Source organism: Alosa sapidissima, chromosome 9 (assembly GCF_018492685.1).
Source record: "Alosa sapidissima isolate fAloSap1 chromosome 9, fAloSap1.pri, whole genome shotgun sequence".
Classification (NCBI taxonomy): Eukaryota; Metazoa; Chordata; class Actinopteri; order Clupeiformes; family Clupeidae; genus Alosa; species Alosa sapidissima.
Genome location: NC_055965.1, coordinates 2,902,202 through 2,927,372, shown reverse-complemented (window position 1 = coordinate 2,927,372; position 25,171 = coordinate 2,902,202). Strand labels below are relative to the sequence as shown.

Genomic DNA, 25,171 nt, shown 5'->3' with positions numbered 1-25,171 from the left:
TGAAACATTACGCACGTCCCACTTTTGTTGTAATAATTCCTGAACGGTTTTGTTCAAAGCTGAAAATGCATCTGTATTTGACAGAGGACAGATGTAGGTTACTAGTGACCAAATGTTAGCTTTCAGTGTGGTACGATCGCTTTGTAAATTACGTTTAATTAAAAAGTGGTTCAACTGTCCCGGCTCTCCCCTACTGTCACTTTGGACGTTTCACCGCAATTTCACCTTTGTCCACAACACGCCTTTCCAATTGCAAATAGTAAACACTAGAGGGCGCTGAAATATCTGTACATATTGAGACCCCTTCCTCCAGAAAACAAACAATGGGTGGAGTGATTTTATGTTTGTCACTATATTTCACTTTTTCTGTCTCTAGTAAACATGCATTTCTGTACATTTTGCATCATTCAGAGCCAACATTAAATTGCTAAAAGAAAATCCCTCAAAATCCCTTTGAGAAAATCAAAATAAACATTTGTGAATGTACTTAAAGCATACAGATAGGCGCATTTCTTCTGGAAAAGTGTGTGGCTTCCCCTGTAGGTACTTAAATAATGAACCCCAATGCAAGGGCCTGCCTAAACATCTCAGCACAGCAGCAGAGGCTGCCTTCAGTCCTGCTGGTGGTGTCTATGATAATCCATGTTAAATAAACACACATTGGGTCCTTTGTGTGCCCCACTACCCCATTTCCACCCCCATCTCTAGGAAGGGAGAGGGGGGCAGTTGCTAGGCAGGCAGCACAACGGTTGCCAAGGGAACCCTTGCAGATGCAGACAGGGGAGGGAGTGTTGGGGGAAAGAGGGAGGGGGAGGGGTGGCCAAGTTCAAGGCCAAGGCTTTCAATCTGCGCTGTGTCCATCAGCATGGAGACAAAAGGGGAAGGAGAGAGACAGACAGACATCACATCACTGCCTATGTTTTGTTTGAGATTTGGTCTCCCAGTAAAGGGCTTCTCCTTGTGTAACAGGAAACCATGTCTGTGTGAAGAAATGGGTATTCACAGTCTTGAGTGCAGTCACGTGATAGATCCATATGAGGCCACTGACAGCAGAAAATGCACCCCGTCTATGAATGGCTCAGAATGGGGTCTGACTACCACAGCAGGGGGTACAACTAAAGCTAGTGGCCTCTGTGTGATGTCTGAGAGAGAGCCAAAGAGCTCAAGCTAGAGAGGGAGAAAGAGAGAGAGGAGAATCAGCCACAAACTAAATCAAAATTCTGAGATATGGCTACTGATACAAAATATATGTGTATATAAAAAAAAAGTAGTCTCCTCTAAGCTGCATCTTTATGATTTGGAAATGGTATTTGGCAGACACTTTTGTCCAAAGCAACAGTAGGCTATACGAACACATAGTTAAAATAAATATCACTATAATGTCAATATTTTTACAAAAAACTTTATTGCTGTAAGGAGGGCTGAGGACCTTTTGTTTTCTACCCTTGACTTTGTATGGAAGACATTTTTGCTCAAGGTCAAAAAATGAATATGCTACCAAAAATGAAATGTAAAAGTAGGCTACTTTATTTTTTTTTTTTTTTTTAATGTCCTGTGAACACAGATTACATTATTACGTAATAACCAAATATTGTATCCCCACATATTGTTTATCTATTTCCATCCAGATATTGTATGATTAATGTCCTGTGCTGACTTAGATTACATTATTGCGTAATAACCAAATATTGTGTTCCCACATGTTGTTTATCTAACATAGTGTTCAAATACTAGTTTTGAAAGGTGTAGTGGCTTCAGAAAATCGGAAGCACTTTGTTGTAAATAATGTGTTACGTAAATAACCTACGCCAATAATGCATCATCTACTTAGTCTACTGAATATGCGTGCGCAAAAGCGATATTAATGATCTAGAGTTTATGTTTAGGTTCAACTCATTCATGCTCAATTTAGTTCTATTCTATAACGTGTGCCCTAGTAGCCTTCCCTATGTCTGGAGCTGACGTAACATTAATACCTACTACTCCGTAACTCCGTCTCTCCTCCTCTCCCCTACACTACCTCCTCACGTCTCATCTCATTTCAACAGGGAGGGGTAAAGACGAACGGTGGGGGCAAACTGAGAGCGCGCGGAGAGAGAACAAAAACGTGACTAGGCACCTAAAGCGTTCTGTTATGCAACTACTGACCTACTAACACACATTCAACGACCGAGAGATAGAGGCGTAGGAAACTAGAGCAAGACTCCGACATAACATGAGGACTCAGACCAAAACTGGGAGACACGACAAGCACTAGAGCCAGCATCACTGACTGAGCCGGTGAGAGAGGAACACGCAGCGTGTAACGTTTCCAGCCGGAATCTGAATAAGATCGCAGGATATAACAACTTCAACTCTGGAGCAAACTCTTCTTGAAGGATTTTCTTTGGAATCATCTATTTACACCGAGGTGGGTTTTTATATTATTAACGAAACTTCAATCCATTGTGCTTGCATGATCTGATCCTTTCTGTTCCTTGCCTATTAGGTGAAAAATCGCATCACCTTGCGGCGCACACAGACAAGGCAGCGTGTCTAGGTTATTGTTCATTTGGCAACTGACTTCAGACAGTAGAATCGTGTGTAGCGTGTCTTAGCCTATGTCAGCATAAGCGCATCTCATACACAACATAGAAAGTAGACAAATGTCGGTGTCTATTTGTTTAATAAAATGTTGTTATACAGTATTTCATTGAGCGCTGTTGAATCTTGGCAAATCGCTATACTCTCATTGTCAAGGCGAGGCATTTCCCCCCACATTTCAGCCGCGTTTTCCGGCGGGTGGGGGTAGAATTCCTTGCGAAATCAAAAACGTTTTAGGGGGGTTGGGGTCGGCTGACGGTTGATGGTCGCAGGATGAAGCTAAGTCCATATTTGGAAAGGAACCTGTTCTTTACATCTCCAATTGCATTACTAACCTACTTCATGTCGGTAACCTACTGACCCATATTAGACCGCTTAATTGCATTAGGCTTATAGCTAACCTTTGGGAAAGGGTTGTGACCTAGTTCTAAATAATCATACAACTTATTTTTATTATTATTTATTATTATTATTATTATTATTATATTCGTTATTATTATGTATCTTACATGTAGTCTATGTCGATAATTAGGCTACCTTTGTCTTTGTTAAGTTTTGAATTGGCTTAAAGTTTACTATGAGACATGGACCTAGCCTACTGGGAGTTTGGCCAGGCCTGAAGGCGGGGAGTTTTGTGTTATGTTGCAAGTCAAACAACTGGACACATTCCATGGGTTTCCTTGAGACACTTGCCCGGCTTGTCACGTGTAGCCCTATGTAGCCGTTAACTTAAGTGGCCAGGAAAGGAAACGTCCTACATCATGCCTCCCTATGATTTGCTCTTTACCACGTTGTCCTCACCACACATCACTTCTCTTGAAAGTTTCATATGATATTGTTGCGGTTGAGTCTCCGTTGTAATTTTGTTGCATTTGACAAACTATATCTGGCACACATCGGACCTTCGGCTTCAGTGTTACTTGGCGTTTGACTTCTAAACGTGGTGAGGATTCAGCCCGTAATCCTTGCTTTATAGATGTTAAAATGCTCTGCTTAGCATGCTTTTGGCGTGGGGCATACGAAACTTGGGTGCGGTGGCGGTGAGTCACTGTGGACTTCAATTTGATTTCAGCGGAGCGATGGGGAGTTGCAGAACATAAGTTTAGCCTACTACATAGACACGTAGGAAACCATTTGAATCTGGTATGTCCTATTCATTTTAACAAGGGTAGGCTATGTTTGGCTTGATCTTGACAGACATTTCACCTTAAGTTCTTAGGAGACAAAATTCATATAATCATTTGATAGTGGTGAAAACGTGAAGAGAACCAGTGTCATGAAGTTATGTCGTGTATGTAATTTCCAAGTAAAGTCAACTACACAAAAAAATGCCTTTTCACTTTAAAGAGCAAAGAGAAAAGATGCCTTTTCGTTTAAAGAGCAACATTTTGCACACATTCTGGAGTACAAAAATATTTGAGAGATATTTAAGAGACAGATAGGCTAAGAGAAAGAGCATGCAGTCATCAGGTAGTTTTTTTTTTTTAAGTTTGAAAAGTATTTATTTGATTTTACTAACATTCAGAAAGGTTGCCAGGGGTTGCATAATAAACATGATACTGTTTTGGAGATGATGCATGCAGCTGTTTGGGACCCCAAATCAGCTCCAACTATTTGCCTGAAGGAGGGCAGGCTTGAGGGGGGGGCGGGGGGGGGGGGGGGGGGGGGGTAAGCTCTGCTTGTCTGAAAATGTAGGTCAAATCTGTAAGCACCATGAGGTATTAGGCAAGAGTTTTTAACTTGTCTCTCAGATGCCACACCTGTACATTAAGCCTATAGCAAAGATTACTAACCAATTATAGTTTATGCCTTCATGTCGTGATATATCAGTTATGGAAAGAAATGGAGGACGCAATGTGAAGAAGGTGACTGCGTGCAGAGCTCTGTATATGTATATGTTAAGGTGAACAACTCCAATGGAAATAACTCGCCACTCCTTGAATAAGCATGTCAGGAATGTGAACAAACTTTTTGACCAACTTCATCCAGTGAGAGAAAGTAGCAGGACCCCTTTAATTAAAATTCAAATCATATAGTCTGGTTGGTCTGGCACTGTGTTTGATAAATATTGCAGAGTGACTTCATAGAATCTTAATTATAGTGTGCTTTGCATTTGCTGGTTTTGATGCTTGGGAATGTGTTGACAGTTTGACACTTCTTCTTAAATACTTACATACTCTACTGCATTTATCCTTGAGCGTCAGCGGTAATAGGAGTCACAATTGAATCTTGTTTGACCTTAAATTAATTTGGTGCCCTTACTTGGCCTGGAGAGAGGTTACACCCTGTGGTCCCGACCCTGTGACTGGGCCAACACATGTGGAATGGTCTCTGTTTGTGTATACTGACGGAGAACTGAGCGTTACTTTCACTGGCCCTGAGCCTGGGTTTTCCTGGACTGCGGTCCCCCTTTCTGAGAAGATAAAGCTTGCTGTGGAGTGCAGCGCTGCCACGTGCAGGGGAGCGGAGCATGTCTGCTGACATTCCACAGACCAAGCATCACGCTGTGGGAAGACGGTTATAGAACAAACAGCAGTCAACGGCACCTCCATTTGCCTGTGTCACCTGATAGCCCAGACCCAGAGATGCTGAAATGCGTCTGTTTGTCTGTGTCAAGCACTCAGGGGGTCTTGATAAAGAGCTCATGAAAATGAACTCCGATGGGTATGGCCTTCTCTTTTAAGTGTGAAGAATTTGTCGGTTAGTTAACTGAGAACATTGCTATTGCACCAGAATTTGTCAATGTGATTCTTAATGACTCAAGATACGTGATGGGGCTGATAGTGCTTCGTCTGAATTAGGAAGCCGTTGAGGTCCGAAGCCTGTGAGTTCTAGCCGTTTGGTGTTACACAACAGTGAACTTGGCCTCGTGGCCGTTCACAGAGACACACAATGTGCCGGAGCATCTCAGACACTGCAGAGTCTTTGGCTCACAGCTTGAATTGGGCAATGAGGTGACGTCAGCTCTGCTGCACCCCACCCCCCACTAACACCATCACTAGCGTTAACGTACGTTTTCATTTTTTTTATCACGGCATAAAATGGAAATAAAACAGAGCATTTGTTTGTGTCCAGGGATTAATAGATGGTATGATTCATCGCTTTGTAGAATCCGATATCTCTTGCTGACGTTCTCCGTCTTTGACTTTGTGTTTTTTCCCCCAGCACTGCAGTGCTGGTAAAATTCCTCCCCTCTCCACCAATTGAAAACCTCCACTCTTTCCCCAACCCCCTCCCTCTGTCTTTCGCACACGCACACGCACTCCCTCCCTCCCTCCCGCTCTTTCTCTCTCTCTCCCTCACTCCCTCTATTTTTAGAGCACACTCTAATTCTCTCTCCACCTAGCCTGCTCCCTCTCTTGCAGTAACACTGACCTAGTTTTCGGCGCAGCATCAAGACTGAGTGCAGTGTTTACTGTGCAGCCCTAGTTTCTAGGTCAGTGGGACATAGCGCCATACTTTCCCTCTCTCTTTCTCTCTCTCTCTCCCTCTCTCCCTCTCTCGTACCATGTTGCTTTAGTGCTGTGGAAACTGGCATCAAATGCAGCGCTTTGTTTCCCACGTTTGTGGGCTTCACGTGTAAATCCTTCCCCTTGTGTTGTGGATTGGTAAAAATAAACAGGCACAAACAACACAAATAGCTTGAATAGAGATTTGTGATTGGAAGGCCGGTGATGAGACAGGAAGCTCTTTCCATGCTTACTTATGTTACTAAAAGGCTTTCCAGAGCATGGGAATAAAACCTATTCTTCCCAGCCCCCCACCCCACCCCACCCTACACAACACATTCAGTGAAGAAAGGAAGGCTTTGTGGTGGTAAGAATAGGCTGAATTAAAAGGAAGGCAACACAGATGTGCCATGGCTGTCTGTGAGGTTATGTAACTGTGTGTCATACTCCCAGGCTGAGGGGAACATAGTCCTGATAAGACTATTCTGGACTATGGGGTAAACAGCAGAATCTCTATCGTACACTTACACACAGAGAAAAAGGTATAGGGTTGGAGCACATGGTGGTCATGGAAAAGGAATTTTATATTTGGTGTCTAAATTTATGTTTATCATATGATATGATGTTTATCATAATTTCTCATTTAGGTAAATGTTTCAGAATTGCTTTATTTTTGGACCTGTTTGCATTCTGGTGTAATAGTTACATAAATAATACCAAAAACCCTGTCTGAATGAGGGGCTGTTGTTAAATAACAGAGCCTTATTGAAATTTGTCTTAGTTAACTCAGATATATGGATTCATTTTCTTTTAATAATAGAAAGACAAAAAGGATTTTGTGCTTGAACCATGGAAAGGCAAGTGCTGCCAGGTGGAAATGAGATCCCAGCCCCTGATAGAGATAGATAGATAGATAGATAGATAGATAGATAGATAGATAGATACTTTATTGATCCCCAGGGGAGTGCTGATTGTGTAACACCTCTCTGACATAACAAGACGGACTACAGTACTTGGCTTCAGCTGCAGAGTGCTCAGGAGGATTTGGAGTTAAATCACACTGGAAAAAAAGTTAGAGACAGGCCAGCCTGCGTCCTATCCAAAGGGCAGTGTGAATTAGAGTCAGTATATTACAACAGAGTGGACTGAGCTAGTGGCCAGCTCAGACAGAAGAGGGCAATAGTTTAATGTGATAGGTAGAGTGGCGTCGTTCAGTTTTTTATGGAGGGGAATAGACTGCATAGAGGGTTGGAGGATTTAGATCCCAAAAAGGAGACACCGGGATGCCCTACTGTCCTACCCTTTCTCTCTCTCTCTCTCTCTCTCAGTCTCTCTCACCCTTTCTCTCTCTCTCTCTCTCTCTCTCTCTCACTCTCCTCTGCTTGGCGCTGCAGCTCTGGCGCTTGGTCAGGTGCCTCTGGTTATGTGACAGTGCGGTGTCTTACACAAGAGTGGCCCAGCACAGCACATTCCCTGCCCTCCCTCTCTCTCCCCTGTGCTGGCGCCGGTGACCTATATTCCTCTAAAGCCCCTACACCAGAATGAAAAGTAAAACACAGAGTACTACTCCTACTTCAACAACCAATTGTCTGAACTTCCTTTCAGAGTTGTTTTGTCAGTACATGATTATTACACAAGCAGTCTTTTTTTTCATAATAGCATTTTGCTCTGTTTTAATGTTGACACTGAAGTTTTATGGGGCTACGACTTTAACTCTTTACAGTTGCACCAAAGTGTTATATACTGTTTGTTTTACCATGTAACTAATAGATACCACCAAAGGAGATCTGTGGTTGTCCTTGTTGACTTTTAAGCCATCGGCATAATTTCTTATAATGACCAGATTTTCTCCTTTTTTTGTGTTTACAGGCTTACTCCTAGTGAGCGAGAGGGTGGTGTTGGCCCGGGAGACTGATAAGCTGTGGAAAAATCCTCATCCAGACACACTGACCTACTTCCTGTTGAAGACACCTGAAGCCTTAGGTCACCAGCCTTGACAGCACGTCTCTCAAGATTTGCAAACAAACAGAAACCTGCTTCAGCCGGAGTCCAGGAATTCCTGCAGACTTGACTTGACCCAGTTGTAGTGGTGGGAAAACGGAAGAGGATTCACATCAGCTCACCCTGAGGGGAGAAGAGCTCTTTGTTTTCGAAGCTTGGACTCTTAAGATTTGATAAATGAGGGAGGTTTATGTTGAGTTCCACCTCTTCCTCATCTTCTTGGCCAGTTTGGACACTTGAAGAATCTGAACTGAACTGTAACAAAAGAACCCAAAAGGAGCACTCATATCATTGAGGGTCCTCCCCAGAGGAACATAAGGACCTCAAAGTAATTGATTGATTCTACCTTGAAGAAAATAATACCAACCACAAGACCTGATCAATTTACCACTGATATAAGTTTATTTCAATGCCAGCTGAGAGCTACAATTCCCAACTGGCCTATATTGGAAGACAATGGAAAGCCTGAATCTACACGTCCAAAACACCAGTGAAAATTTGGAATCTTTAGAAACATTTTCAACGTTCAGTGAGAGCAGTATACCGTCATCCGAAACAACCCCAGGCCGGCGCGGGGCCAAACCCAAACCGAACATGACTTGCAGAAGAAAGCGTGAGTTCATCTCCGATGAGAAAAAGGACGCCTCCTACTGGGAGAAGCGGCGCAAGAACAACGAGGCGGCCAAGCGCTCCCGGGAAAAGCGGCGCCTCAACGACATGGTGCTGGAGAACCGCGTGATGGCCCTCAACGAGGAGAACGTGCGCCTGAAGACGGAGCTCCTGCAGCTCAAGCTGCGCTTTGGCCTCATCAGCACGGCCTCCTACATGGAGAAGACGCAGCAGATCAGCACCTCAGCCGCCGCCGCGGCCGCCGCAGTGGCCAACGCGCTGGCCAACAACGGCACGTCCACGGGCTCCAGCACGCCCTCGGCCAAGCCCTACTTCTCCAGCAGCGGCTACTCCAGCGCCTCCCAGATGATGATGAACTCCGACTCTTCTGAGGCCGAGCAGTCCAGCCGGGGCGACCGGCAGGTCCTGAAGTACTCCCCCCGCGGCTCCCTGTCCGACATGTCCGACGGGTCGTCTCGCAACAGCCCCGAGCCTGCCGCTTACGAGGTCAAGCACGAGAGCACGGGCATGGACATCAGCAGACTCGAGGCCAGTGTCATCAACGGCATGTTCAACGGCCATCATGGCCTGAGCGGCATGCACTCCCACCACCCGCAGGACATGGAGCAGCAGGACGCAGTGGCCCCTCCGGCCCAGAGGAGCGTGATCCTGTACCGCTCCAGCAGCGGCTCCTACTCAGCGGACGGCCAGAGGGCCGAGGAGATGGAGCAGCAGCCGGACGGCCAGGCCCACCACGCCGCTCAGCTCCGGGCCAACGCGGAGAGCCTGGAGACCATCACGGAGGTGGCCAAGCAACTGGCGAGGAAGTCTTTGGACTCCCCGACGTACGGCGAGTACGGCAGTAGCCAGATGGAAGGGGTCTCCGAGCAGGGGCCGCAAACGCATCATCAGCAAGTGAGCAGTACTCAAGGGCAGTACGGGGCTCAAAGCCAAGATCACAACCCAAACACCTTCGCCCCCAACCTTCTCCCCAGCAGCGAGGAGGGCAAGACCCACCTGTACCACCGCCAACAATCCTACCTCAACACCCAGGACGAGGAGCCACCAGTGCTAACGTACGAAGGCGGCCCGAGGGCCGAGGCGCACTACCCTGAGAACTCCTCAGGCAAAGACACTTCCTCCAGTGACGGAGACCCCCGGAGCTCAGACAGAGAGGGCTCCACGGACGACGAGTCTCCGTCCTCGTCCTCCTCCGACACGGGCGGCTATCAGTGCATGACCACAGCCCACCAGTCCACCCTGTCTCCCACCTGCTCCAGCGCGGCAGGCCAGAACGGGGAGTGTCAGTCGGAGGTGAGGACCACCGCCCTGCCTCACAAGCTGCGACTCAAGTACAGAGGGTTTTCCAGCTGTGGAGCGCAAGCCCAGTTGGACATCGCCTCCGCCAACTCTCCCAACCCCACCTCGGCGTCATCGCCGAGCCCTGCCCTGCCCCAGCACCCATACCTGGCCCTGGCCCAAATGGGTCACCCGCAAGGGCCAGTCGCCACCAACGGTAGCCAAGAGGCAGACAATGGCTTCCCGGAGATGGTGAGCACAACGGAATCTCCCAGCCGAGAGGCGGAGGAGAAAGGGAAGAAGAGCTCTGGTGGCCGAGGAGGGAGGAGCAAGAGGCGCGAGTGAAGGAGGAGAACTCTGGGACAGTCACTTGTGACTTCCTACCATTACCAGACTATTCAACCAATCCACACTCAACACCAATGTATAATAGTCCATCACTCATCCTCCCATAACTGAGGACAGACATTACTGACTAGTTCCTGGACTGTGATTTTGGATGCACTGTGTCATGTTTGGTCCAGACCCTATACTTCTCTATTTCTGACAGAGACGTTCAATAGCACTTATTGGGTCAGACAAGGTATTTTCATTAAAGAATGGGAGAGATGGAACTCTTTTCAGTTTAATCTGAGATTCATGGTCTGAAAAGCTCAAAGCTAGACAGGAAGGTTTCTCCTCCTGCTCTGCAGTGATGACCTGAGGCCAGCAGGACTCCAGTTAAATCTGGGATGAACTCTAAAACTGCTGTGGTCTCAGCTCTCTCAATAGGTGGCACTTAATATTTCTCAATGAGCATCATTGGGGGACCAAGTCCTGACGAGTTCCATTTTAGAGGGAAACAAAAACATCTCTTCCATTTCTGATTCACTTTCCTCCTCAACCCCACCCTTTGCCATTTTCAAGCACTTGGATTGTATATTACTGTGACATATAAATTTACAAATATTTAAAATATATTTTAAGAAGAAAATGAAAAATCAAAAACTACCAAAAAAGAAGAAAACACAGGAGTAAAAGAGAGGGAGCAAAGTTAAAAAGGTTGTCCATTTGTTCGTGCTGGAGTTCTTGTACAGTCCTAACCTGTTTATTGTAAAAATGTATGCTTCCAGTTTATTTTTTTTATTTTTATTTTTTCAAAACACACACAAAGGTTTTACAAGGTATTTGAATGTGCCCATGTTCTGGCCATATATAGGACAAACCAAACTGATTAGATGTCAGCTGCTCAAGTCCCCGATTAAAGTGAGAGGGCTTTTTGAATTTGCTCCGTCACCATTGACGAGATATGAATACAAATAAGTACATGAATCAGGAACATTTGCCACTCATCTTCTTACAAGTGAAGGCGTGAAGACACACTTGACACTGATTCTCGAGTGATTCTTCACAGTTTGGTTGTGGCTGCCGACACAGGAATATGGCCTGTGTAAAAAAAATAAAAACATATCAAGATGTTTCTCTTTCTCAGAGATCCGGTTTCAGAAAAACCTTGATACTACCTCAGTAGAGCAGAGTTGTGGAGGCGCGGAAGGTACTCAAGTGTCTTATGTGGTTCACACATGGCATATGGAGTTTGGCTCTCCATGCCACCAAATTTGATTGGCCCAGATTTATTACATGGGTGTTTTTATTATAACAAGGTCACTTATTCGTACATATATAAATATATGTATGTTATCTGGTGTTTGCCATTATTGACCATTATTGGGTCACTTACTCTTTTAATTCTCAAAAGGTGCCTCTCTGTCTGTTGGACAATTGACACCTCTGTGTAGCGCCCTAGTCCCACTGTAGTGTTTTATCACACCGGGATGCTAAGTGCTAATCCTGCACTGTATCATTCGGTTTGTACAATCTGTGTTTTAATGTTTCGCTTTCAGGTGCCTGCCACTGGCCATTGTGTATAAATGTAAAGTTTTCTCTCTTGGATGATGTTATAAGGTTTATTTTATTCTATTATTATTATTGTTATTATTATTATTATTATTATTATTATTATTTTTATTTTATATTTCATATTTCACCATTATAATTTTTGTTAATGTATTTTCTGTCCCTTTGTCTTTACCATCCACCTATTTCTAGAATGTGATTTTTTATGTCTGTACACCCCGACCCCGAGCCCTCTATGTACACCAGTGTACTCCCATGTAATGTGTGTTTGCCGAGTTTCAAGAAAAATGGAAAAGAGCTGAACGTGTGTTTGGGTTTTTACCCTGCACAGATGTGTTTGGAAGGACACTAATGTTCAAAATGAAAGATAGATGACAGAAAAAGAAGAAAAAAAACAAAAATAAAACATTGAATTTCTCTATCTGTGTGTCATAGATTTCTTTCATACGCTTCCCTGAGTCTGATTATGTCACAATAAAATCAGCACAGAAACTTCTCAAGAATCACTTCAATAAATAAGCAGCACATTGTGTCCAGAAGTCAAAGCACAGCATCAGGTCTCTCCTGATGGCCGAGCCGGCCGGCTCCTCCTGGCATGCAGGATTAATTGAAATGTGAGGAGCATCAGAATGACACATGGGTACATAGAATCCCAGCAGGGCTCCGGAATCTTCTGTCCCTGACATAACACTGCCCTACTTACCCACATCACACAAGCAGCCCAGGAGCATGAATGATGGCATACATAACTTTGCACGCACTCACTTCACTTTTTTTTATTATAATAATCCCCTGTGGGTCAGAAGCCAAAACAGAACTGATGTTTTGGAGAGGTCAAGATGTCCGTGTTACTTCATGTGCGTGTGTGTGTGTGTGTGAGACATGGTGTTATAGAAATATTCAGTGTGCAGACGTGCCATGGAACGTCGTGTATGTGAACACCTTGCTCCTAATGAAATAACAGCCCCACCAGAGAGGGAACAGGGCGCTCCAGCCTGTGAGCTAGTGAACATGCCCGTGCAATAAATCCCATTGGCAGCGTGTGAGGGGAAACGGAAAACTTCAAAACAAAATTGCCAACTCCATTTCATAAGGCTGTCCAAACGAGTCATACCACAGCACTGGGGCCGTGTTATGTAACCACCACAGCACTGGGGCCGTGTTATGTAACTGAGCTCACAGAAGGGGGGGAGGGGGGGAAACAAAACAAAGGCAACATAGTTGGTAGAGAGACCTTGGGTCAGGTTCTTTCATTGTAGATTAATAATTTACTTAATTTGGCATGCATGAAAGTGTAACTTCGTCATTATATATGCAACACCGCGGTAAGGGAGCAGGAAGGTCTCTCTTATCTAATTGTTTTCATCTCTGCGCTACAGTGTGCATGTTATCTAACAGTGTGGTTGTATCACTCTTGCGCTGGGTTCATAATTATTCCTTAAAATAGAGCCGATTAATTGATGGAATTCACTGGAACTGACATCACTTTATGTCAGCATGTTTTCATTAGCACCGGTGGAGCTCTGGTCTCGGCAGGAACAAAGGGCTGCTTGTTGTCGCCACTGCCTGTAGCATGTGGACACGACCGCAGCACCAGTTGCCGTGGCACCCACAGAACAATGGCAAGGTGACATTCAGTGACAGCCGCAGTGCTTCCTGAGCAGTGCTTTACTTCTCTCTCTCTCTCTCTCTCTCTCTCTCTCTCTCTCTCTCTCTCTCGCTTTCTCTCGTTCTTTGTCTTTCTCTCCTTCTCCCTCCCTTTCTCTCTTTCTTTTCATGCGTTTTTCATCTGTTTGGATCCTACAGAAGCCTGCGAAAGCAGGTCAGGGGAAAAGTAGGTCAATGCGGAGGGGAGGAGAGAGAGATGAGGAGCGGTGAAGAGTGAGGGGTAGAGGAAGAGGGAGGGGAGGGGGCCAGGGGATGTACGTCACAAATCTGCCACTGCAGACAAACGCAGGCATGTGCTGCTGTAGTCACGCTCAGGTTAGCATGCCATCCATCCTGCAGCCTGAGAGAGACTCCGCAGCACAACAAACACACCTTTCCCTTCCCAAGGAACATGATCAAATGACCTTCAAATGTCCTTTAGATTCCGAGATATTTTACAATCCATAAGCATAACATAGCCTAATAATATTATACATACTCATTGGAGTGACGGTGAGTCGTCCAGTAGCTGGAAGATTGCTGGTTTAAGCCTGACTCCTCCTGACCTTGTCGAAGTTTCCTTGAGCAAGACACTGAACACCAAATCCTGATGTGCTGACTGGAACCTTGCGTGGCAACCTCTGTGAATTTGTGAGTGATGGGGTGAATGTATAAATGCAGCCAGGTGGGTGAGTGATGGGCTGAATATATAAATGTATGAATGTGTGAGTGATGGGGTGAATATATAAATGCAGCTAGGTGGGTGAGTGATGGGGTGAATATATAAATGCAGCTAGGTGGGTGAGTGATGGGGTGAATATATAAATGTATGAATGTGTGAGTGATGGGGTGAATATATAAATGCAGCTAGGTGGGTGAGTGATGGGGTGAATATATAAATGTATGAATGTGTGAGTGATGGGGTGAATATATAAATGCAGCTAGGTGGGTGAGTGATGGGGTGAATATATAAATGCAGCTAGGTGGGTGAGTGATGGGGTGAATATATAAATGTATGAATGTGTGAGTGATGGGGTGAATATATAAATGCAGCCAGGTGGGGGAGTCGGCTATATAAACACAGTCCACTTACCATTTTGTTGTTATAACCTACACAAATATGGATCATTTGGCCAAAGCAACCACACCTTACACATTTTCCTATTACAACCTGTCTATGGGTGTAGTGCACTATCATGTCAGAGGAGGATGTTTCCTGCATTCCTTAGTCCACGCCCCATCCATTGTGTTTACATGCTAGTGCTGCCAATGATGTAACACAACCAAAACACACAATCTGCTCAGGCAGAAAAACAGGCTGCTCTGCCCATTCTGCGCTGGCTGGCTGTGAGCTTTGTCTTACGAGCCTGCATGATTGAAACGCCACAAAATCCAGCCAGTTCACTCGACTTCTGTTTCCATCTGGATGATCAAAGAGCAGCCAACAACTGCTTCTTGTCTCACGGTGTGCTTTCCAAAACATGGCTTGTTTCGACCTCACTCTCGCCTGGCCGCCAGTCTCCTGTTTGTACTGTATGTGATCAGCGTGATCAGCTGAGAGTGTGGTGTGTGATGAGATGACAGCCGGTGCCGAGCACAGCACAGCACAGCACAGCACAGCACAGCACAGCACAGCACAGCACAGCAGAGCAGAGCAGAGCAGAGCAGAGCACAGCACAGCAGAGCAGAGCAGAGCAGAGCAGAGCAGCAGCACCAGGCTTCCTGATCAACAACACGGCAGCCGCCTGGGTTACGTAACCATGCTGCTGCAAATGTAGGTCAGGGGGGAGTGGGAGCAGATGCAAGACTCTGTGTGTGTGTGTGTGTGTGTGTGTGTGTGTGTGTGTGTGTGTGTGTGTGTGTGTCAGAGAGAGAGAGAGAAGGAGATGAAAAGAGAGAGAAAATAAGAGGGAGAGATAGAAACGGTGTCATAACAGGCTGAGTGTACATGTTATGCAGCAGAAGTTTGGAGCAAGAGGGACATCAATTCTAATGGGAACAGTTGGAGCCCTGTCTTGTATGCCTTTCGCCCCTTCCACAAACTCTGGTTTGTTCTGGTTTCTCGGTGTGGTCCTCTGTAGCCGTGCTGTTTCACGTCTATGGTGCTGGTCTCACGAACACAATGTAAGGCTGCTCTCCAAGCACCCAAGTGACTCCTTTAGTCCCAATTCATCACCAAACACGGCATAGTAATACTTCTCACCGCCTGGGAAAGAGAATTTGATCTCAATAATCCTGATAACTCTGTTGATATTACTGAGATAGACACCCAGTCAAGAAGATTGACATTCAAGACATTCATAGACCTTTTGTTGTAGAGATGAGATTACCAACCTCAATAATAAAAAGTTATCAAGCCCTTTAGCGAGCACAAAGCCACAATGAGACTTGATAATGACATGGCGAGTTCCTCATTTAGCTTCTTATATAATGCAAATTTCTCCAAACTGACATAAGCTGAGGTTCACTGAGCAACAGGCCTGAGTGTCATGCGTTGTGTGACGTTGTTGTGCAAGCAGCATTGCTTATTCATACTGGTGATGCGCAGGGCAGAGCACAGCCTGTGTGTTTTCCTGAGACTCCGCGCGAGTGTTATGTAAGTGCAGTTGATTCACTCACTCTATTTTCTGTCCCACACGGAGGTGATCGCCACAACAAAATGGAATTAGCATGCAGTTCAAAAGGTGCTCGGCCAGGTTGCCGATAAGACGATATCAAGAAGACAATAACAGATTAATTACTGACCACCGATTGCTAATAATTAACTCTACAAATGATCTCAACTAATGATTTAAGCATTACAATGCCAGGGAGCTGTTTGAACTGAATTTGAGAGTGGTAAATAAACCTCTGTTGACATCAGAAATGTGAGCACACCAGGAGAAAGAAAAGTGAAGAAAACTGTCAGTCACTGACAAACACACACACACACACACACACACACACACACACACACACACACACACACACTAATATCGTTAATACACTCTGTCTGGAAATGCGATAGTGGAGGAGCGGCGATATGGAGGCCGTCAGGTTAGCCTGTCTGCTTTCTGAGCTGCAGGTTTGGGGCTGATGGAGCTGTCTGGCAGGCTGTCCCTGAACTGGGCCTGTCCCGCTCTGCTGAGTGGGTCAGTCGCACCCTCGGCCCCTCGCACAGAGAAAATTAGGTCAATCTGAGACAGAGGGCACTGGAAAGGAGGGCGGCAGGGGGGGTAAGGTGTGTGTCTGTGTGTTTGGCGCGGGTGGAGGGTAAAAGGTGATGCCAAAAAGGAAGATAAAGAGAGAGAGAGAGAGAGAGAGAGAGAGAGAGAGAGATGGAGCAAGCAGACAAAGAAAGTTGACCATGAGGAGGGGCGTGTGGAGTTGAGTATTGCAGGGGCAGAAGTAATGTCTGAGCAACGCTCTGCTACAGAGCCCCGGCGCTGACCACAGCCCAGTGAGGTCAGGCCAGAGGCATGCAGCCTGGCATCTGTGATGAGAGAGGGCCAGTGGACAACCTCAGACTATTGGGCTCAAACTCCCACCCGCATTGCACTCTGAGAACAAAAGAGACGCAGACAGAGAATAATCTGCACAAGTTAATGTGGAGGTGCCCTGATCCCATTACAGTGCCTGAGGCTTGTGCATTTCCATCGACCCAACCTTAAGTAATGAGTGTGATTTGTAAGTTGTAGGGGGGGGGGGATCAGAGTCAGGTCACAGCAAAATGTAGGTCAGCCCATCCCCTCGCCTCACCCAGCCGCCCACACAGCTCTGTGGCTGTCAGCAGTCGAAGAGCCTGCTCCCTCTCCCCTCTCTCTCTCTCTCTCCCTCTCTCTCTCTCTCTCTTAAAACCTCACATAACCTCTTTTTCTTTCTCTGTCTTTCTCTCTCTCTCTCTCTCTCTGTCTTGGTAACCAGTCCACAGACTTCAATAACACCCCATCTCGTATGTCAAACTTGTGGGTTGGAACTGTAAAGATTCCATCACTGTTTGACAGAAGTAGTGCAGTCTTGGCAGTTTGTTTGCCCCCCCCCCCCCCCACACACACACACAAACACACACACACAAACACACACAAACACACACAAACACATACACACACACACACACACACACACTCCCCCAGCTCCAAACCCTTTCCTCATGTTTAAGAGGTCGAACCATGCCCAAGAGAAGGAATGTCAGCCATATAAAACCACTCACTCTTCAAGTTTGGATATCTTTAAGCTCAACAGGGAGAGTTTCCAGTCAGCCTGTTGCCCCATTTATTGTGCATCTTACTCAGAGCATGACTGTCTGATGCATCGGAGGAATGTGGACCTGCTGACCGATGAGATGTGGGGCAATTTCAAAAAGGAGCCCTGGGGGTGGGTGGGAGGGGGGTTGGGGGCCTTCCAGGGGGGGGGGGGGGACGTTGGTGGATGGGGTAGCAGAGGAGCTGTGTGTGTGTGGCCAAAGGAATGTGTTTCCCATCATCATTGGATTTCAACACTCAGTCAGTTGAGCGGTAATGTAAGCTGAGCAGCTTGTGATGCCCTGCGTTTATTTTTACATGCCACAAGTGCCCAGCATTCACATATGAGGCCTCCCAACAGACACCAGCCTCAGCCTGCCGCACATCCACCTTCAGCCTGCCACACATCCACCTTTACTGCCTCCCAACAGACACCAGCCTCAGCCTGCCGCACATCCACCTTCAGCCTGCCGCACATCCACCTTCAGCCTGCCACACATCCACCTTTACTGCCTCCCAACAGACACCGGCCTCAGCCTGCCACACATCCACCTTTACTGCCTTCATACCACTTGGAATTCATCATGGATCTATTCCATTCTATTGCTGATATTAGTCACGTGGTCCATTACGGTGAATATGGAGACACGTGACCTTAAATTGTAGTGTGGCAGTTACTGTGACACAACACACACAAACACGACAGTGCAAACGCACATGCACACACACAGGGGCAACTTTTATTCCACATTACGTCAAAACAAGGTCAGCTTTTCGCTTTAGAAAAAAAAAGGCAAACATGCTCGCTTGCCCTGCCCCAACAGGAGGATATGAATAACATCACATGCACAGGGATAAAAAATGACGCAGGTGTTACGTGATGAGCCAGCCGGTGGAGGGCTCGTCCATGCAGAGTGGCCACTCCGACTGGATTCATGCAGAGTGAGATTTGGGCCAATGGCGCAGTGAGTGGAGTAAAAATCAGTAAAGTAGGGCACCCAGTGGCTTAGGATGCCTCATCTGCTCATCTGTCCCATGTGAATATGAAGTAGGCCACTGGAGTACCAGCGCCTCTATGAGTCAGCATCCAGTTATGCAATACAAAACAGCCTCCAGTGGTGCTACATCCTGTGTGTGTGTGTGTGTGTGTGTGTGTGTGTGTGTATGTGTGTGTGTGTGTGTGTGTGTGTGTGTGTGTGTGTGCCTGCCTGCACACGTGTGTGCATGTATGTGTGGTCTGTGGTCTTGTATGTGTGACTTTTAGTGTGCGTGTATGAAAATATTGCCATGTGAGTGTATTGGGGGGACAGTGAGAGAGAGATAGGGAGAGAGAGAGATTGAAAGAGAGATAAAGAGAGAGAGAGAGGTTGAGAGAGAGGAGGCTTGTGGCAATAAACATACTTATAGACATCAGCAGTTCCTTCCTCCTATTGCACCAAATTTAAAAGAGAACAGGAGCTTTCATAATAATAATAATAGTAGTAGTAATAATAATAATAATAATATAATTTACTGTTGCAACATGAATTACAGTACATAATGCTTATTATGTTGTGTTCAATATAATACATACCACAACACAGCAGAAAAAGTGCCAATATTGCTGTTGGGGTCAAATCCTTAACATCAGTATCTCAAAGAGTGAAGGGTCAACTGCAGTGCTCAGAAGCATGATTAATGTCTCATAAGTAATTAAATGATGCCTTTTGTGTACAGATGGTAGTCAGACTTTCATCCACGGGGTACAAAATATGTTGTCGCTCAGTGAGTGCTTTGTATTTTTCAATAAACTTCATATTCATTTTGACATACCTTGATATAAAAGAAAGAAAATGCGGCTACAATTTACTTGACAGTATCAACATAAGAGTCACATAATGTTTCTGTTCTTAAGTGATATTTGTTTTTTTGTCATAACAAGTTAGGATTAGGATTAGGGTTAGGTTTAGGATTAGGGTTAGAGTTAGGTTAGGGGAACAAGCTAGGGTTAGGGTTAGTGTCATGACAGTATCATATGAATGTCATGTCACTCTTATGTCGATACTGTCAAGTACAGTGTTACCGAAAATGATGTTTGCTGACCCTATTTTCCATCTGTTCCATTGATATTTGTATGATTTAGACCCAAAAAGCCTTTTTATTTTCATGATTTCTTGATGTCACACTAAATGATATGGTGTCACACCATGTGATAAATCACACCACAGAACAATCTGTTAATGCAAATGTGTAGCCTATTATGTATTTCACAAACAACAAAAGACAGTTTAAGACAGGTATATCACGTAACCCTTTTTAGGGTTTTCTCTTCTCGATGGGGAGCTTCAATCTGAATGTTTTGTAGTTCCCCTTTGAGTTTATTCTGTTCATATCTGTTTGAAAAAATCTATTTGCCTTCGACCTTTCTCCTCGGACCTCCAGCTCGAAATTGTTCAAAGCTTGACGTCATCGAGGATGTCTCATTTATCTAATTGCATTTATCTAATTGGCCGATACGCTAGGAGATATGAGAGCATCCTATGCGGAAGCATTATGAGTCAGAATTGTGCGATCATTGGCCCAAGCTGAAGGTGAAAAGTTCCCTCCCACGTCTATCAACTTTCGGTTTCAAAAATTCGTAGGGATTTATTAGCGACAATAAAATAGTAGATAGTCAAAGAAAATATCTGCTGGAGTTATCATCAACTACCATGCAAACTTTAAAAATAAAAAAGTTTGTTTTGTTCACACATATAAGCTATAGTTTATAAACAATTATAAACAACTTTAACCCCTGTTGGTTGTTGAGAGAAGGATGTTGCAAAACCTCCTTAACATTATGGACAACACCTCACATCCACTGAATGAACTACTGGTCAGACAACAAAGTGTTTTCAGCTGGAGGTTGCTTCAACTTCGCTGTAACAAGAACCATTATAAATCATTCCTGCCCACTGCCATAACTATTTACAATAACTCCATTTGATTTCTCATATAGTCTCCTTTATTCCTCCATCCTCCTATCGTTCCTTCCTCGTTTCCTTCACAACAATAATTAGAAGGAGGGGTTAGGACAGGAGGAAGGAAGGAAGGAAGGAAGAATGGACAAAAAGACAAATGATCTGCAGCCCTGGTAAACTTTCAGTGTCCTGAGATGTTATTATACTTCCTGAATGAAAAAAGACCCCCCTATACCAGACAAATGCCACACCATATGATATTGATTTTTGGGACAAAATCTTTTTGTTCAGGGCTGATTCAAAATATCATGCGCGGACTTTTAAAACTGCAGACTTACAAGTAGACATCTGTGGTATTAATATGTACTTAAATAAGGGGAAAATATATTCATTTTATTGGTTTTATTCAAAATAAAACTTTGTGAAATGGGCTTAGGACAGTCACCCCATATGGGCTTTTCTTGGTTTGGCTGAAAATTATGAAAAACAGGAATATGACTTGCATGAATGGTATATATAAAACAGTTTTTTTTCTGAACAATATCACCACATTTATTTGTAGATTCAGAGCTGCCAGCCCTCACGCATTGGATTGGCGGGAGAGCGCGTGGAGCCAATCAAATGAATGATCATGAACAGCCGATGCACGAGAGTTGGCAGCTCTGCAGATTAGTCATTTTTTTACTTTGACACTCAGGACCACAAAAAGCCATGTCACGTCAACCGGCCATATGTGTGTGAGGTATGTGGCCCATAAACTAGCAGCAACTCAGCACGGCCCATTAACCCGATTACCACTCCCAGATTAGCATTAGCTAGTCCCCTTCCATCTGTTCCCCTGGGGATACAGATACAGTTACCTGTTGTCAACAACCTGTGACCCTCCACACACATGCACATACACGCACGCACGCACGCACGCACACACGTACACACACACTCTCTCTCTATCTGTCTCAGGGTGCAGTTAACATATTTTAGCACTGAGCAAACACAACAGCCTGAAGTGTCTCTGTGAAAAAAAATGACTCAAACCATATTATATCCTAATCATACACTAAACATACCGTCAGTAAACACCATAAACATGGCCTCTAGTCCCTTGTCATGAACTACCACTAGTTTTCAATCATCCTTGAATCAATAGGATTCATTTAGCAGAGATGACTTTTTAGCTATGCTGTCCAAAAGGGTGATGCACAAACCTCTGTAGCAGCTGTTTCTGCTGAACAAAAAACTCCTGTTCTCCAGCCTTACACACACACAAACACACAGCAAGACAGACAGACTCACACATACACACATGCACGCACGCACGCACACACACACACACACACGATGGCCAATGGGTCTTTCAGTTGAATGTTTATTGGACACTTATTTACCCTTCAGTGTTGCTCCAAATCCTTGATTGAACAGTTGTCAAAAAGGTCAACTTTCTGACTGCAAAACAAACAAACAAAACAAAAACAATAACATTGTGACACCTCAGGCCACATCATCTGATGCTGGCCTTTGACCCCGCAGCCTTCTTGGAAGCGTCCCTCCTCCCTCGGCGGCAGGGAACAGGGCCCATGTGCCGGGCTGCTCACATGTGCTCGCACTGGGGGAGGGTTTGTCACCGGAGCGACTCCTTGCCTGACGACCGGGGCCAGTTATGTAAAGCAGCGCGATCCTCGCGCAGGACGCCTAAGGACAAGTCCCCACACCGGCCAGCTCATGTTTCAGCCCTATTCCCTCCCAACTAGTCGCTATGGCACAGGGACAAAGTGGGCTTCTTACCGGGGGATAAGCGCTTTGGAAAATGAGATGAAATGGAAAAGAAGATTGAACAAAGAAAGTAATGCGAAATGGGTTCAATCACAAATACCAAGAAAAAAAAACCTCCCCCAACCAACAAATTGTGAGCAGTGTGGTTTCCTTTGACTTTTTTTATCCATGCAGTATTGTTGGTTACTCATCTGCGTTAGCTACATCAACAGATGTGCATTGCGTTTGTTTTTCCAGCTCTCCAACCACATTTAGAGCATACACATGATGGCCTGCATCCACCCTGACCGCAGAGAGCAGACTTTGTAGAGGAGCTCGGAGAGCTGCACATCAATCCAGTGACCCCGGGTAAGGCCACATTAACTCATTTTACAGCCACTCAGGGACCCAACCACACACAATAAGCAATAAAGAGACTTGGCTTGACATATCCATTTGGAGGAGTGGCCACAAAACGTACAAAAAAACATATTAGGACATATTTCACAACAAAACACAAAAAACAACAACAAAAGACAGAAACAGTTAACAATCAATGGATTGGAACATACCTCATAACCTATTAGATGCATTGCTCTTTCAAAATACACTGACAGACCTAAGTTAGGTTATTAGGTCACCGCTGAAGCGGGGAGGGAGGAGGGGAGAGTGATGCCACGTGAAGGAGGAGAGTGTGTTTCGAGAGCTCATGTGCCAGGGGCCAGCGTGGAATTGGATGCATGTTTTCAGTTAAGAAGGATCACTGTGGTCTCCCTCTCTGCCTCATACACACGCGTGCACACACACACACACACACACACGCACACGCACGCACACGCACGCGCACGCGCACGCGCACGCGCACGCGCACGCGCACGCACACGCACACGCACACGCACACGCACACGCACACGCACACGCACACGCACACGCACACACACACACACACACACACACACACACACACACACAGAGGGAGAGAGAGAGAGAGGGAGAGAGAGAGAGAGAGAGAGAGAGAGAGAGAGAAAGGCTATACAATATACAATCACACCCTCTCTCTCTCTCTCACACACACACACACTTCAAACTTTAAAACGAGGCCTCCACATGACCCATGCTAATAGCCTCTCTCAGTGATTAATTCCATCTTACTGTAAAAGACTTTATCTTCCCACTCTTTGTAATTGGCTCTCCCTCTCTCTCTCTCAGCCTTGTCAGCATCTCACTGCATGCTCAGCAGCTTCTGGGAACACTCTCCCTCTCCTGCCCCGACCTGACGGAGCTGTGATCTACTCCACACCGTCACCGCTGCCACCCCCCGCCCCCCCCTTCACCCGCCCCACCGCACTGTGGTTTCTAACACTTCCCCTGCAGACGGAGGATGGTGCGATGCCCGTGGCGCGTTCCAGACAGCCGATGTCTCGCAGGGTGCAGCAGGAGGCCGGCCGCCTGGTAGGCGCGTGGGGACGGTGTGGAGACACGGCCACTTTCACTCACACCACCAGCGTCACGGCCTTTGGCTGGCATTATGAGAAGCCTCGAATGGATTCATGTAAATTATGTTTTTTTTTTCTCAAAATAAACACACACACCATTCCTGGGGGCGAATACGAGTAATTTCACCTGTGGTGGTTTAAAATGGTGATTTATAAATGCCGTCTGTCTTTCTCCCACCTTCAGCCCACAGCAGATGAATGTGTGTTCGTCTGCTACAGCATCCAGCTACGAACATTAAAGGCTGCGTTTTCTGGCCAAGCCATTTTAAATTCTAAATTATATTCCACCTTCTCTAATCAGGTAAAGAGTTGTTTTCTCTCTCGCTTCCAGCTGCAACCCTCCTGAAATAGCACAGTAGGTACTCATGACAGGTTCCTGGAAAGTGCTTGTGTGTGTGTGTGTAATGTGTGTAATGAGAGAAGACACTGCTGTTCACAACAGGAGGTTGTTTGTGAAAGGCCAGGGTCAGCGCCACCGTGCCCAACTGATTAAGTATCCATTACAGGAGGCAGACGCAGAGCTGACCCCTGCCACTGGCACCTGACCCAGGATCAGCTCGCACAGGGATTGGGTTTGTCTAACGCGCGCACGCCAAGTGCGTCAGTCGGCCGGCCGGCCCCCCCTCCGAGGCGGAAGGGCACACGGCACCGTTCCTCCGTGTCAGGTCAAAGCGTCTGGGTCAGCGGTGTTTGTACATCCCCCACATCCGCCGTACTGACCTTTACTGACATTCCGTATTTGTCACCGGGCAGACGGAGCCTGACAGTCTCCAGGAGTTTTGCTGTCACTGGGGTTTCATAGAAAACAGACACCTTTCCACGATGACCACAGTTGCACCAGCCATGGCTCCAGAATAGGGGTGTGCAGAGTTTCTGCCCATTTCTGTGCAAGGCTCGTTTAAGAGCATCACTTTGTAGTGCCGCACAACTCTGCTGAGACATGCTCCATCTGTTCTGAGAGGCGCTAAAGTATCCAGTGCTTGTACATACTGTTCAAGACTGCTGTCCAGAAGGATATTGGAGCTGGAGCTAGAAATTATATTTAGAATTAAACAGAAATATCAAGGCACAGATGGCATTTTGCTCGTCCGTCACCTTCAGCAAGTCCATCATGACTTTATTAGATAAGTAAGACAAGGACAAAGGAAAGGAGCAGACAAAGAGCATTACATACTAGTCTCATAACACACAGCTGCCCTGACCTCTATGGGTGAACAGTGGAATTACTGTCCTCTGTACTGGAATATTGTACAAGGCTGGCCTCTTGTGGTGACAATGACAGA

At 45.8% G+C, this 25,171-nt stretch overlaps 1 protein-coding gene and 1 long non-coding RNA gene across 2 annotated transcripts; both read left to right on the top strand.

Moving 5' to 3' along the window:
• The first annotated feature begins 2,017 nt into the window (after positions 1-2,017).
• nfil3-5 (nuclear factor, interleukin 3 regulated, member 5) lies at positions 2,018-12,258 on the top strand. The gene is made up of 2 exons (XM_042103835.1): positions 2,018-2,410; positions 7,902-12,258. Exon 2 carries the CDS (start codon positions 8,490-8,492, stop codon positions 10,284-10,286), a length of 1,797 nt encoding a protein of 598 aa, XP_041959769.1. The 5' UTR covers positions 2,018-2,410; positions 7,902-8,489; the 3' UTR covers positions 10,287-12,258.
• Positions 12,259-22,303: 10,045 nt separating this feature from the next.
• LOC121718786 lies at positions 22,304-23,670 on the top strand. Its single transcript, XR_006034015.1, has 3 exons — positions 22,304-22,546; positions 22,651-22,761; positions 23,602-23,670. It is a non-coding gene; the product is annotated as an uncharacterized LOC121718786 (long non-coding RNA).
• Positions 23,671-25,171: the final 1,501 nt, after the last annotated feature.